The sequence below is a fragment of the Spea bombifrons genome, chromosome 4 (genome assembly GCF_027358695.1).
Source record: "Spea bombifrons isolate aSpeBom1 chromosome 4, aSpeBom1.2.pri, whole genome shotgun sequence".
Lineage (NCBI taxonomy): Eukaryota > Metazoa > Chordata > Amphibia > Anura > Pelobatidae > Spea > Spea bombifrons.
Window position 1 is genome coordinate 71,850,099 of NC_071090.1, and position 17,070 is coordinate 71,867,168.

A 17,070-nucleotide genomic window follows, 5' to 3' on the forward strand; every position below is an offset into this window, starting at 1 on the left:
CAATATCTGCATCGGCATCGGTTTATTGCAGACTGCCCAGTTTCTCACCCACTCTTTCACTGCCTCCTTTTCCTTGAAGTCACCTGTCACTCACCCCTCCGAGTACAAGCTGTCTCTCCTCTCCATCACCTTGTCTCTGTATTACATGCAGTCTCTCCAGTCACCCCCCTTCCCCCTCCTCTCTCTATTACATGCAGTCTCTTCTCACTCTCACCCCCTCTCTCCCCCTCTCTCTATTAGATGCAGTCTCTCCGCTCCTCCCCCTCTCCTGCTCATGTTGTGTCTCCGGTTCCTGAGCTCCCGGAGCGGCCCGGACCCCCCTCACCCAGCCCCCCCCAGGGGCCCCCGAGGGACCTCGGGGCTCCCCGCAACCCTCGTCCTCACGGGGGAGACCCAAAGACCCCGGACCCAGTGGAACAGTCCCCTGAGAGAGGAAGAGACACCCCTAGCAGCGACACAAACCCTAACATCAGAGACTCCCCAGATTCAGACAGAGACCCCCTGGGCACAAGCAGAGGACCCCACATCAGAGAACCCCCGATCGGAGACAGTGGACACAGAGCCCCCTCCTCCACTGGCACAGAATCCCCGATCAGAGACAGAAACCCTGACACGGGAGGCACAGACGCCCCGACCACAAACTCTCCTAGCACCGAAACCCCCAGCTCCTCCAGAAACCCCTCCATTGGAGACAGAGATCACAGCATCCGAGACAGAGACCCCCACGGCCGGCGGATGGAAGAGACAGCGGGGAACGCGGTGATCATCAGGATCGGTATCCCGGACCTGCAGCAGACGGTAACCTGTTTTATCTGGGTGTCTGGTGGTGTATATACCGTGTGTGCATGTGAGCATGTACATGCATGTTTATATATATATGTGCATGCATTGGTTTGTAAGCATGTGTAGGTATTGATAGAGGTGTAAATGCATTAACATTTATGGACATTCTTGTACATTCACATTAATTCAAAGGGACATATATTTATAGGAAAACCTGGTAATTTACATATCTATACATCTGAATATACAATCTGCCTCCACATTGTGCCTCATGGTGCACCTGTGCTAAAATGTGTATTCGTCTGTACATGTCACATGTGTGAGCTCAAACCATGGGATTCAATTTAGCCACATGTCAGTAGTGATCACTACAAATACATACTGCAGCATATGAATATATATACATTTTAAAATCAACAGCTGTCTGTATATATATATATATATATATATATATATATATACTGTAGTCAGTTTTCACAAATACACAGGGTGTGCAAATTTAAAGTCTTTCATTTCACTTGCTTTACTGGTTAACTGCAGGGGTCAGTTTGAACACTATATTGGTGATATATAAAATATACAGAACTTGGTATCATTACATGTACAGTATGTTTCATGCAGATTCTTTAGCCATTAATACAGGAACTGAACACAGAATCACACACGTGCCTGGACACAGAGAAAGCACAGCATGCAGTACATTTTCTGCATACTGAAACTGAGGCATCCAGCCTTTTAATATATACTGTATATATATATCTATATATCTATATCTATCTATCTATCTATCTATCTATCTATCTATCTATCTATCTATCTATCTATCTATCTATCTATCTATCTATCTATCTATATACACTGCATGTATAAATATATTTCATGTACATTGAAGTGCTTGGCCATTATGCATATTAACCAGAATAGATAGTAAGAAAATTCTCTACCATATTGTAGGGTAAGCGCATTTGAGGACAGTGCCACACCATAATGTTGATGCATATGGTAGAATACAGTGCCAACCAAGAATGCCTGGTGCATGTGGTGAGGGTACTGTCACACCATGGAGCTTAGTACATACAATAGACTGCACTGCAATGTCACAGTGCTTGGCACATGCCTAGTGCACGCGGGATGTGGAACTGCTATACTACAATTCTTAATACAGTATATGGCTTACATGGCGGTGCCAAACAACTGTGTATGGCATGTTCTTCACTACTGGTAAGTTTGTAGAATACGTGCAGTGCCTGATTATGACAGGCAGCAAGTGCAGTGTTTGATCAAGCTGTAGCTAGCACTGTCTGGTATGTATGTGAGGTTGTTGCAGTATATGCAGTGTCTTCTACTATAGTAATTGGTATTTGTGATACAGAGTACACAGCAGAGGGCAGTATTTGGCAGAGATATGTTACAAATCTAGTGGGTGGCAGTGGGGGCCACAGTGCATAGTAATATGCACTACATGTCAGTTTACCAGTATGTGGAATAAATGTCTGTTCTTGCTCCCTGTAAATGGTAATGTGCTGTATTGGACATTGGTTAGTCCAGAGTGGAGTCCTTGCATCAGTATTATATACACAGCTGACCCTCAACTGTTGTTGGGCTGCATTTCCTATCACCCTCAGCCAGCCTCTTCTTGAGGTCATAGCATAATATAGCATGTCACTTAAGCTTGTGTTAAATGCTTTGTTAAACTGGAAATACTGGCATACTTTTATTCTTAATGTGCTCTTTTTTTAAGATTACAGACCGTTATAGAAAAAAAGATGCATATATCTGTATTTCACATCACACTAAGACACTCATTTCAATGTTAATGCATCTGCCACACAAAGGTGATTTTGTCTTTGTTACACAAATGCATTTATTTTACTACCTTGATAATACGTTTCCGTTATTGCTATTATGCTTGACAGAAAGAATGGTGTAAGAATCTGCAGATATAGTAACCATTATTGCACCTGTTATTTCTGCTGCTGTATTAAAAGTGCTTTCCAGCTATCTCATTTTCATGCTGAAATGTACCACCAGTACAGTTAAATTAAAGGGAAATTATACCCTTTGCAAGTAACCCGTGTCACTATTCTTTCATTCATATTCTATATAAATTGCATAGCTTGGCCTTCCACTGCTATCTGATGTCATATTCTGCATATGCAGTCATGTCAACACTGTTCTTATGTCAAAGTTTAGCTCAACCTTCTTTGTGGTGTGATACTTGGCATGCAGATATAAGTAAGGAAAGCTGTGGAGCATTGGTTTGGAGATGGAAGACCCATGATAGGACGATTATTTTAAATACAGCAGTTTTAATAACAGAACAGCCCTTAATTTGTCACTAAATCCTGCTATGTCCAGGAGCACCACTGAGTCAGGTACAAGCCGAGCAAGTGGCTCAATAGCAGAGAGGCCCAATAGAGAGGACATTTGGCACACAACATTCTCACTGAGTGGTCCGGCGTGGGACATAAAGTTAGGTATATTCCTAACCAGAATCCCTCGCAGTGGTGGTGACAGTACAAGTTTTGGATTTCTGGTTGATGGTGTAGTGTTTAGTAATGCCTTTACTATCCCCTTCATTTGAAGTCGAGGGGTTTTCCATCATCTTTACACCCACCATAACTTATGTTGTCTGTGCTTTTTGAACACAAAGTTAAACACAGAAAAAAGAAAACAAAATTCTGTGGTGGCCCTAAATGTTCACATAATAGCACCCCAGCTGATGGTGGATCCTCTTGTCAGTTCCCCTCCTTCTGATCAGTGTCCACAGCCAGGTATCTTTTGGGGAATGGTGAAAGAACAAATGATATTATTGCTACAGAGCATTTTACCAAAGTGCTCCAAACTTTGGTGTGAATAGATAATATGTATTTCTAGGTCACATGTCACACTACCCTGACAAAAGCATGATGCGCTTCTCTGCCCACATTCCCTGGCCATATAATTGCTGTAGCTATTATCCTGATGTGGCTGTTAATTAAAGGAGAAAGGTTGTCAGAACAAATGACAACGCACGGCCCCGTTGATTGACAGAACCAAACTGCTCAGCTATTTGTTGGGTTAAAAGTCATTCACAAAATGTAACTGTACGTCATTAGATAATGGCGACAGTAAGATACTCTCTGCGTCTTCATATCTGGAAAGAGAGGTGGGGAACTGTACGTGCTTTGAAAGCTCCATAGAAAACATTTATAGACAAATATGAGTATTATTTCACAAATTGTAGACCTTAATGTTAAAAGCAGATATGTTTTCTCTCAGAAAAAAAATGTTCATACTGTAAAGATCAAGTTCAAATAAGAATCTGACCTTAGCAGGCTAGTGGTTACCAGCTGTTTATGGCTTATGTGCTAAGGCTGTTCGTAAGTTTCAACTCACCAACCTCACCACGCGTTATGATGTAATCAAGTTTTACTTTACCAGGAGGTTGGTAAATAAGTGGAACAGTCAGAAGTGGTAGATAATAGAGTGAGGGAATTTAAACATGCATGGGATAGGCATAAACCTATCCTTAATCTAGGATGAGGCAAAGGGCTGATTAAGGTTTGAGTCTTTATATAGTAAAAATGGGAAGCCTAGATGGATTAATGGTTCTTATCTGCCATGAGATTCTATGTTTCCGTGTTTCTATTCCTGCAAGAAGTGCCTAGTTTACTCTGTATAAGGCATAGTTAATTAGAAAATTATTAAAAGTCATGTCACTATTGATAAAGTATGGGTAGTGTAGGTGCAGGAAAAACATGCTGGGATTGGCCGTTTATAATGTCCAGTGAAGTCAAGGAGTTGTAATGATCTGCTCACCCATGGGTTCTTGGGTTAGGAGTATACAATTTAATCTGGTATCATTGCTGATAGAGTAAGATCACCTGAATTGAGATGCTACAAATGTTTATCTTTCTATGATGGGTGAAAAGGTTGTGATTCAGAGAAATACCTCTTCTGCCTGTCTGTACATGATTTTCCTGGACAGACTCCAAATTTTAGAAACTTTATTCTTTGCAGGCTTCACTATAGAAATTAATACAATTAATGAGCCAGTGTCATGTTGCTGTAAAAAGCTATAGTCAAAAGTCACATCCTTTAGTATACCGTAAATGTAACAAGCTCAATATCTGTCTTAGAAGTCTTGTAGAGAGACATGTATGTGTCCATTTTTACAGGTTATGCACAACGGTCCAACATGCATTGTCAGAAAATGGTCTAACCCAATCTATCTGTGTCCTTGGGTGAAACATTGTGGTTATATTAGTGACAGATCACAAGCGTTTTAACAGCTCATTGACCTCCAGGGCTCTGAACTTGTAGAATACATTAATTTTGCATGAACTGGAGCTTGCAACTTAGGAGCTAAGACCGTGACACAACTCGTGTTAAGAAAAACAGTTTTGTGATATTCATGATTTATAAATCCATATATTTTACGTGACCCAGAAAATACATGCTGTTTGTGTAATGTGCAGATGTGTCACGGATAAGGTTAGCCTCCTCCTGGGACATATTGCTTTAACGCAAGGTTATATAACCTCCCAAAAAATATTTGACAGCAGTGACAAAACACAAAATCGTATGCCCCCCCGAAAGCTGTATTGAGGGACACCCCCCATGTATATAGTCAATGTATTAATGGCTGTGTCTTGGGACAAGTTATTGAATGTTAAAAAATAGTGCTTGCTTACACAAGCACTTATATTATGGACCAAATAAACACAATTTTTCTCAATGCTATGTTGGCAAACTTCTTGTATATGCTGTCTTATAAGATATTACAGACGCCATTAACGGCAGACTGGGGACAGTTTCAAAGGGCGCACTTCTGCTCCAAGAAGCCTTAGGGAACCCTAAACTCTGGTGGCCCCTCTACACCACAGGGGCTGCAGAGGCTTTTGTGAAACACCTGCTAGAATGTGATGAAAAGAACTATGAATACTTTGAAATCAGTGATGGTGCTGTCTCAGTTGTAGCAATTAATCGCGTAGGTTTCTTGTTGTATTATACGTACGGTAGTTGCTAGAACATGTTTACTGTGTGTAAGAACACGTCTCATTTTTGTCCTCTCTGTGATGATATTACTGGAATTAATTTAATCTGTATAGCAAGATTATTTACAAAATGAAAGATATTGCGCGGTTGCCAATGTACAATTGAAAAATAGGCATTCCAAGCATGATTTTTTTCATGGTATCGGCTTTCACGTGTTAATAAACGTACCGTTGTTTGCCTTTAAATGTTATAGTTATGACATTGATACATTAAATGGGCCTTGATAGTATCAAATAATTAGTTGTTTCAACTTCTCAAAGATTAGATGAAACGTGTTATTTGTGGCGACATACAACACTGTGCAGTTGTCAGTAATTAATATACACATGATGGATGCCTATCACTGGACTGTCATTTTCATTTGGGACCAGATGCATCTTACATCAAAATCCTATTTATGTAAACTAATGTAGCCTGAGCTCAACTAAGGCAAACCACATTTCCAACACAACGCTGTAGTATCAGATTGAGCATGATAGAAAGGGGGGATTGTTTACCCCAGAACGTCAGCATGTCGTGGTCTAGTGCCAAATGTATTCTCCGAACATTTAATAACTTTAATTTCCTTACTACTCAGAGTTTTCTTTAATATCCTGGGGAAGACTTTGCATCTGGCCCCCACAATTTCCTAAGACCCCACCTTACCTCCAGTTTTACCTGTCGTCTCAGCTCCCCTTCATCTTAGCATTCCGCTTTTTTCCCTTTTCCGATTTCCTCACTTCTCCCTCCTACATATATGGCTATCCCTGTGAAATGTTTTAAATACCACTATGCTACTGTAAAAACTTGTATGACTGTCAAGATTGTAGGGTTTATTCACTAAAGGATGAGTTTGAAGGAGAGTTGTGGTTTTAACTCCATCACTTCACCATTTATTATGACGGGCCAACACTAGCACGTTTCACAAGTGAAGGGTTGAGCTGGCCGTTCATAATATATAATTCAATATAATCCTTCCGCCAAGATCTTCCTGCAGCGAAGTGAAGGAGCTGAAAAAACAAATCTCCTGCAAACTTTCAACTTTTCCTTTAGCACACTCACAATCACTGAGCATCTCCACTCGGAATAAGAAGTCCAGCTCCCCAAAGGAAACGGTTGGTGCTCAGCCAACCAAAGGGTCAGATTCATACCCTTCACTTGCAAGCATTCAGTCCACATAGGTGAACGGCCCTTGATCTCTGTAAAAATAAAGCTAGTCGGCTCTAGTGTACAATCTCTTTATTCTCGGTCAAACAAAAAAACAAGGACACTGAGCCAGACACGCTTTACTCATTTCACATCATGGTGCTTAAGCAACTTTTTCTTTAGTGAATAAACCCCTCTATGCTTTGAAATACTTGTGCCACCATAGTAAACTTATTAGCATATCTGGGGTATGACCCGGAGTGGCTGGTCTCTTTGGGTCAATTTTTTTTCTTTCTCCAGTCAGGTGAGACGAGGAGCCCACTCACCACTCACATTCCACTATTCTCTACCCAGTCCCATCCCTCCAAATGTTGTCTGTGGATAGTCTCACCCATACACGTGACTAGCCTGCTTTGGGAAGTTCCCAGTTATGCTTATCAGTTAATCAAAATGTAAAGGGTGATATTTTGCAAGCTTTCAGCAAATTAAGAAGCAACTAATTATAAATAGAAGTCATGGTTTTCAAATTGTCGATTGACCTATTGTGTGGGAAATGTGTAGAATTCATCATTAAAATCCGACAGCGCCTGCAAATTAATGGCTAAATCTGTCCTTCCCCGGATTTAAGCAGTATTCTCTATTCTCTGCTAGCTGGATTTTGGAAACCAGTTTACTTTGCAAATTGAGAATTGTGTTGAATTGGGGAAGTCAATTGGAATTCTGACGGGAAAAAAAAACACAAGCAATCTCACTTAGTGAATGAGCAAATTGAACGTGGATCTAAATCAAGGAATATTGAAGCATGTGGGAAGGTAGAAGTTGCAGCGTGAGACCTAGATTCCAAGAAAACAGCAGTCAAAATGGCTTTTATGCTAATTGGCACATATGTAAAAAAAAGAAAATTACGCTTCTTAACAAAGCAGTAATGCTTAAAAATAAACACTTTCCAAATTTAGATCCTCATTCAGTATTGCTCTATAGTATCAATTTCCTTTGTCCCTGCTGGAGTTTGGTGTTACGTCTGGGACTCAGGTGACCGGATGCATACATTAAATACATCCTTGTAGCATGGTTATTATGAAAAGACTCCATGTTCGCTTTGCAGAACTCGATTTGATTTGATTAAACATACACTTTACATATTTTTATAGTTATAAGATATTTTCAAGGAATTTCATTGCCTTTGGCATTTTCTGGGTAGACTATGTGCCAGGATGATTCTGTAAGCACACATTAAACCAGTATATATCTACGGAGCATGAGATTATGCCCTGGTAGAATTGTTCAGTTATGTTTAATGTATGCATCATAGCATTGAACCCTTCTCTGATATTAAATGAGTTATTCATCCACTTAACAATATTGTGGGGATACTGTTGATGTTAATTTCACATGAAACAAAAAGTCCTTTTAAATGAAACATAGCTTCACATCACCGCATCAAGAATGCCTGCATATGTATAGGCACACAGATGAGAACAATTTGTATATAATTTTATTTTATATCAATTACAGAAGGCATATACATACTACCAACAGGTGGTCCCTATGCAGCAAGAGGGTGGTAGATAAATGAACAGTTTCCCATCAGAAGTGGTAGAGGCTGATACAGTGAGGGAATTTAAAGATGCTCCGGGAATGCTTATAGCTATCCTGAATTTAAGACAAGACCATTAAGATCTGAATCTTACATCAGGAAAAATGGGTAGAATGATCTGCCATCTATGTTTCTATATGGCACATCAAGTGTTTTGTGCTTGAGTAGCCTAAAGAAAAAATCTACTTGCTTTGAATATAGAGACGTTATGAATATTTGATGTATTTTCCCATTTGCTATATAATTGCAGGGGTCATCCTTTAGACTCCCACTGCAATGCTATTATACCCATAACACAAATAGGAATGCTTGGCAACTAATGCACACTCTCTAATCACAAATGTCGGTGCAGTCATCACTTACCGCTTGTTTCATAAAGTATATTCAGTATATATTCTTAATGTTCAGTAAATGATTTACCTGTAAACGTGGGAACAAGCTTTCATAATGAGTTGAGCCTCTGGTGAAATATTAACCCCTGGTACGCACCATCGCTTTAGCAACAATGTTTCGATTGTGTGTAAGATGCCACAATCGTAACCTGGGAACCTGGATCTGACACCCGTCCCAGGAAAAAAAAAGGACGTGAATGATTTTAATGTAAAAGGTTCTCTCTCAAAACAAATACAATGCAGTGGATATACCATCTCCTTGTTATCTCTTAATGAATATGTGTGTATCACTGCTTCAATAGTCATTAGTCTCTAAAGACCATTTGCTAATATAACTCTGCATGCTAAGGAGACAGATTTAAACTTTTCACTGCCAGTACTATTTTTTAATATGCTGTGCTGCTTTTCAAAAAGCAGTTGCTATGGCACCATTCTCTTAATTTAGCAATGAAGGTAATGATCGGCACGCACATAGTTCATAACGATAAGTGTCAATCTTTTTGTGGCAGCAATTGTAATGTTTAGGAAAGGTATTTACTAAAGCAGTTTTTAAATTTAGGTATGTGTTTTATATTTTCATATTTGTATTGCAATAATAGCAAGCGAACAGGTGAAGTGCATTTGGTGGAAATATAGAACACTGCAGTAGAGTTTTAAACATACGTCGTACGGTTAAAAAGGAGAATATAAAAGACTGTTCTGAGAGGAACCCATCAAGTTCATCTAGGGGCAAGAAACAGAATTTGACCATTCGGCTCATCTAGTCAGCCTTTTTTTCTTGATGTAAAGACTCAGATCTTATGTTATTGATCTTGTATGAGATTCAGGATAGATTTATGTCTATCCCATGCATGTTTAAATTCCCTTACTGTAGGCTGTATCTACCACTCTCTCAGTAAAGGAAAACTTTCTTACATTAAATCGTATCCTCTGACCTCTTAGTTGTAGATTATGTCATCTTCTTCTAAGCTTCCCTCCTGTGCTTTGTTAAATCTCTTTAAGTATTTATATGTTTCCAGCACATCTCCCTTTTCTCTTCTCTCTTATATAAATATTGAGTTCCCTTGGTCTTTCCTGATAATTTTAATCCTGCAAACAATTCACCATTTAGGTAGCTCTCTTGTGGATATTAGATTTTGGTTTAGAAGTGGCTCGTGGGAGGGTTGATAATTCTGTATGGTATGCAAGACGGTGACTTTAGTAGAAGCTGATACCTTTTTATTGCGAATGAAATATAAAGTTATGTGAGCTACTGGGAGATTAGAGTTATCTACTTCAGATAGTAGGCAAGGCCTTCCAAGAGACAGTAGAACATAAAATTGGGCATTCATTTTGATCAGAAAGTTTTGTTTTGTTTCAAATGTCAGCTCCACTTGGGATGAATCAGAAACATTAACAAATACTACAGTCCCCTCTTCATCTGGGACACATTTTATGATATAATACGAGATAATGTGTTGGATCATGAGATTCTCTAGATTGCTTATTTTTAACGAAAGGAAACAATTAGTGTAGAATCTAGCAACGGGGATACAATCTTCCCTGTGTGAGAACAACTTTTGTAACTACTGTAAGGTGTTTTCTGGGTGTCTTTCCTGCATGATCTTCTGAAGTAGTCACTGCTATTTGTGCTTTGACTGGCATTGTCCTAATATGATCTGCTGCTGTCATTGTTTGTTTTCTCAAGACACTGTCATTCTGTTTGTTTGATCTGCTGATGTTGTGTGCTTAGCTTCTCTGTTATGTGACCCTCTGTAGTTGTGTATCCACATGGGACACATCGTTCTATTGATGTGAATATGAGAACGCTTCTGCTGCAGAATAATTCATCTCTAGACACAAGTGGGTATCTGGACATAAAAAAATAGCCAAATTTCTGTTTTGCTGGGGTTTGTGGTTCAAGGGAAGACATAGAAGGGATAATGATAACATAGAACATGTGAAAACATAGGACTGACGCATGTTTGTGTTAAATTCAATTTCTGTGAGATTTTTTTATCACTTATTTTTATTATACACCCCCTCAAGTGGATGGCAGCCAATGGGAGAATTGCAGAGGCGGGGAATTCCTCTACAGAAATTCTCTATTTCTCCAGCCATATTTCAATGTACTTTGCTTGTTCATGGTGCCATACCCTCTGTGATTTCTGTCTTTTTTGATAGCGGCTCTCATATATATATATATATATATATATATATATATATATATATATATATATATATATATATATATATATATTTATATGTATGTATATATATATATATATATATATATTTATATATATATATATATATATATATATACATATATATACTGCAGTCTCGCCCTGTGACTTCTATGTATATATATATATATATATATATATATATATATATATATATATATATATATATACACACACACAGACGTAATATAGGTACATGTATGGTCACTTAGCTGTTTTCATGGAAAACAAGGACATTTCATTGCCAAAGGGTTTTCTAATGATCAATTAGCCTTTTAAATGTAAGTTGGATTAGCTAACAGGGGTGATAGTTGCTGATAAATGGTCTCTGTAAGTCTATTAAGATATTTAATTAAAAATCAGCAATTTCTAGCTACAATAGTAATTAACAACATTAACAATTTATACGCTGTATTTCTGATCCATTTGATGTTATTTTAATTCTGTCAAAAACGAAAACATTTCTAATTGACCTCAAATGTTTGAACGATAGTATGTATAGGAAATTACTTGTATGTGTATAGGAAAATATCACCCAGTACACAGAGAACATGTAACACGGAGAAATTAAGCGAACATTTCTAAATGATTAAGAAATTATAGTTACAAATCTACATTAATGCATATATATGTACACAATAATATAGAAGTAGTTTGCTTAAGTAGTGTCCCTTTATAATAATGAACTTATAATGAACTTATCTTTTAAGAAAAAAAATATCTGCCAGAACCAGAGGACCATTTTTTTTGGTAAAACATCTCCAAAGGAATTGGCAGGAAGTTTTCCCCTTATATATGGGACTGATTCCATTCAAAAGACCAAGCATTTGTATGACCTCACACAGAGAACCGAATGTACAGGGCATGTAATTGTGTTGCCCAAAAACATTTGCACATGTCTGGTAGGTATACAGTTTATTACAACATAACTACTAGGTATAATAGATGCCCGAGATCTAGTCCCTTTGCTGATTTAATCTTCTTTCTCAAAAAAAAAACATAGCTACAACACAGGGTAAAAATATAATCACTTTCAGCCAGTCCATCTTCTCCTGAACTCTTTTATGGTTATGGGACATAGAGAGTTTAAATATGTGTTAGACATATGAGTATCCTGAATCTAAGATGAGACCAGGGACTGATGAAGGATTGAGTCTTTACATCTGGAAAAATGGGCAGACTAGATCAGCTGCATGATTCTTACCTGCCATCAAATTTGATCTTTCTGTTTTTTTAACCTAAGCATCCATTACCAAATGTCAACAGAATGGAATATCTTGGTGTAGGCAGTTAAACGCTTCAGTACTGCTCTGCAAACAGGGTGAAGGCATGCTATCCACCCTCTTCCTTTACCTATAACGCCAACATTTTTGTATGAATTGTGTTAAAATATTATGTATTAAATATTGTTCAAACGTCCTTCCATTTTCTATACAAAGCAAACATGAGTGAGAATCTGAAGCTGAGTGTCATCAGCACTATTATCCATGAATTTTATTAAATAAGACAAATAAAATAAAGCATATAATGCAAACACGTATGTGGGACCAGCGGGAAAAGCATATACTAAAGCCAATGCAAAAATGACTTGCCCTTTAAACATTTAGCATCTTGGTGCCTTGTGTACTAATTGCTGCTGCTCCATTTCAGTATTTATTTATGTAGAGTGCTTGTTGTGAACAGCTATGTGCTAACTGTCCTGTTTGTCCATAGAAGGGTGAAGAAACAAATGTTCCTTCTGTCTTTACAATGCGGACAGGTAACAGTCAGTGAATAGCCTAAGGGCACCACAATTCATTACTGACAACTCTGCATAGTGCCCCTGTCCATGGTACTGACAGTTCATATGGAAAACAGGGTCAGCAGAGCCACCCAGACACAGGTTATTAGCAGATAGCTGTGTAAAGAGAGTGCAGGGGTCTAGTCTGCGAACTTGTGTACTGAGGGAAAACAGCAGTGGTCTGATGGGGTGAGTGTCTGGCCAAAATGCACATGGAAATAGACTTTGCTCAATTCATCTATCTGGGTAGAGCAGATAACCAGAATGGGGGTATTAAAGCACATTTTATAAATTAAGGATGACATGCATTATGTTTCTCCCTGATCATGAGATATAACTTGTTTATGATGTGAACTATTTAAGCTGGAATATCCTGTATATCATCAAACTTTGTTATAGTTTCTCACAAGAATTTTGGATACCTTTACCACTTCAAAATTCATTGGGATGAATTCAGTTTGGACCCTGCTTTGAAGCTCTTCCCAGTGTTCGGCTTGTTTAATTACCGTATGGTCAGACTCTGTTAACCAGCAGTCCAACCATATGCATGACAGGTCTGTTTGTGTTTAATTCCGGGCTGGGAACAGTGGCCTCCTAGCTACTGTTGAACTATAACTGTCAACCCAACTTAAAAAAAGTAAACATACAATCCTCTCTTGACTCTTTCTCTAGTTTATTTTATTTCTTCCTACTTGCATTTAATTCCAAGCTACTGTAGTTTATTCATATCCATAAAACACAAACCTCCATGGCAGAGGCTGTAGCTTATTTTGGGAAAGTAAAGTCAACTAAGGGCATTTAGGATTTACTTGGCTATAATGCCAGAACTATATCTATAAACTTCTTTGCAACAAAGTCATGGTTTTCATTACCACATGATCATACATTTCTGGTTATTTGCGCCTGAGACCAATATAGTACAATATATCATGTGATAAGTTACCATGAAACCCTGTTATACAAGGATAAAGTAGAATCTTCTTGGTCATTTGTGTACTCATATTGGGCTACACGGGTGGGATTTCACAACTTGATATGAAGATATGATATTTATATTTTCTTACAATTTGATCATTTCACTGATTTTTTTTCTAATCTATTCCTTAAAGATATCTCTGGAACTACCACTCTCATGAATCACTAATGATTTATTGGCTATAACAGTGCTTGTCTGAAACAGTCTTAGTAAAATTCATCTTCTAGCATCCAAATGTTTTTTCAAGTATAGGCATGGTCATATTCAAAGGTCAAAGTATAAATCAGGCATCAGAATATGTTGTCATACTCAAGTATTCATGAAGACAGCAGAGTTTATTGGTGTTAGAGAAAGACAGTTATGGTTGGCCATGAGATTATACTCACAACAATAGGTAATAGACCCTCAAATTGATTTTAGCCCATAAATATAAATATAAATGTAGAACTAGAGCAACTCTGGGGAGCACATATGGAGTAAAGAGCAGAACATTGTATTGGTTTCTATGGTAACTTGTCAAAATTGTAATTGTTTCAGTTTTTGGTTTATAAATATGGTCTGTAGGGTGAGATGTTCAGAGCTGTGTTAAGCTGGAGAGTTTATTCTTCAGACCTAGAATATTTCAACCTATTGATCCTCTTTTAATCCTGTATTATTTTTCTCCTTGTGAGCTGATGCAGTAAAGTACCCTTGTTTTACATTATACAACGAACCCTCATGCCTTATTCATTTTTATGATTGACTCTATAGAATAGTATTAGGATACTGGTATCATTGTTTGATTACTTGATGGTAGTGGACGTGTTGATACTTAGCAAGAGAAAAAACAAACAAACAAAAAAAAAACCCATGAGTAATGTTATAAAGATTCCCTGCTGAAGAAAGGGAGTGCCTATCTTACAATGTTGGTGCTCTGGTAGAAAATCCAGCAGCCAGATCAAAAGCTAGTAAGTGTTTTGCCAAGAAAAAAAAAAGTTCCTAGAAGTTCTTGGGCTTTGATTGATTGATTGATTAGCCTCACTCTTGTGAAGCTACCAGGCCACAGCAGGTGAACATGGCGGCAAAGACCCAGACATACAGAAAGCATAGCAGGTGGCAAATGAAACGCTGTAGCCTGTTGTGACCAAACTCTATGGTGAACACACATCTTTTCTCGTGTTGCGCTTTTATTTGACCTAGTGAAATACTACTGAATAAATATAGTTTTGTTTATATTCTTGCACCCAGGCCTTTTCTTAAACAGTGCTTATTTTCCTTTCTGTGTTTCCAGTATACTTTGTGGCAATACCTTAAACATCAGGTAAACTGATACATTACTACCAAACCCGCAAAGCTGATTTTGTTGAAAATATCAATAGTTTAATTTAATTTTTATTAACAACAGTGCAACATTAACAAAAGTTTAATTTTTTTTGTTAACACATACAAGTTGTAGAGATATAATTGAATATTATCAGAATGCAACTCAGTTAAAGGTGTGATCGGTATCCATTGCATGCTAACAAGTCATAATTTGAAGGTGCAATGGGAACTGTATTGCTATGCTATACAGATGTCAATGGGTTGTCACATGTGTGACTGACCTGTAAATGAGATGTTACTGGAATGCTTTCCAGATGTTACTGGATTGTCAGGGTCAGTGCACTATAGAACTATTATTCTGATTTAATTAGGATGGTTTTGAGTTTTGTATAAAGATCCATGAGAATAAGTGCAGCCTAATAACCTTCAAAACATACAGTAATCATTAATGAATACAGTGCGAGATGGTTAAACCGCCAAATGAAAGTCAGATACATTTTTATTTTCCCTTTTTTAATAAATTTGTTTAAAAATGAATGAATAACTTGCTTCTAATATATAATTCTAGAACTTGAACTACTCCCTAACCCACCAGATAACCAGAATGATGGTCCGTAAATTACACTTTAATTCAATAAATTAGAAGATGACAACTACATAATCCAAAAGGGACAATTACATTAAATTTTTCTATTTTATCACTTTAAAACACGTATTCATCGTCTGCATTGTATTTTAAATCAGCTATGACAGCTTTTCTTTATTCAGTGGTGTGCTTCAGAATTTCCACTCTGAAGCTGGAGGCTAATTTTACTGTTATGCCATTGAAGAACGGATTGAACTTCAGTAGTGTTTAGCTGCCCGGTCAAACTTCGTGTCACGCAAGTGTTTCCAGTAGTATCGGTTACACAGCTGATGCAACCAGGCACTGACATGGTTTTAGGCTATTGAAAAATTTCCTGCTGATTTCATAAGACTCATTTTAGATCTTTAGGACTGACAAGGTAGGACATCCTCTTTTAGGTGGGCTCTGGATGTTAAATAAAAAATCGAAATAGAAATTCTAACAAAGTGTATCCAGAGGCCACACATTTGCAAATCAAGTAAGAAAGCCAAGAATATCAGAAAGAGAGGTATAGTTGTGCCACGAGTGCACTCAACTCTAATTTGAACTTACATAGAGATCTCAATTTAATAATAAGCACATATACACTGATCAGCCATAACATTATGACCACCTTGCTAATATTGCGTAGGTCCTCTGTGCCTTCAAAAGAGCCCTGACCCATCGAGGCATGGACTCCACTAGACCTCTGAAGGTGTGCTGTGGTATCTGGCATCAAAACAGATCCTTTAAGTTCTGTAAGTTGTGAGGTGCGGCCTCCATGGAGGCATCCTGGTGCCATGTGTTCTCAGGTAAGCGATGCACACGCACCCAGCCATCCATGTGATGTTAAAGAAAACGTGATGCATCAGACCAGACCACCTTCTCCCATTGCTCCATGGGCCAGTTCTTATGCTCACGTGCCCATTGTAGACTCGTTCAGCAGTTGACACTGTGTGTTCTGACACCTTTCTATCAAAGCCAGTATTAACTTTTTTCATGAATTTGAGCTGCAGTAGCTCGTCTGCCATACACAGCAAATTAGAGAGAAAAAGGTGCCATGGAAAACACACGATCCCAGCACAACATCTTAAAAACACAGAAGAAACCCGAATGAACTATGTGAGGGGGAAGGAAGAACACCTTATACACTTGCCACAGAAAATTCAGAAGAAAGGAACACCTGTAATCATAAAGGAAGAGCAGAAATGGCCGTCTAGAGGCGAAAACGAAAAGAAGAGGGGCA

The 17,070-nt window shown here is 38.1% G+C and overlaps 1 protein-coding gene across 1 annotated transcript in view; it reads left to right on the plus strand.

Annotated features, from left to right (window-relative positions):
• The first annotated feature begins 240 nt into the window (after window positions 1–240).
• Window positions 241–17,070, plus strand: part of SHANK3 (SH3 and multiple ankyrin repeat domains 3) — a 98,276-nt gene continuing 81,446 nt past the window's right edge. Inside the window, exon 1 of the mRNA XM_053461792.1 lies at window positions 241–798. Coding sequence (XP_053317767.1) covers window positions 241–798 — 558 coding nt within the window. The remainder of the gene's footprint in view (window positions 799–17,070) is intronic.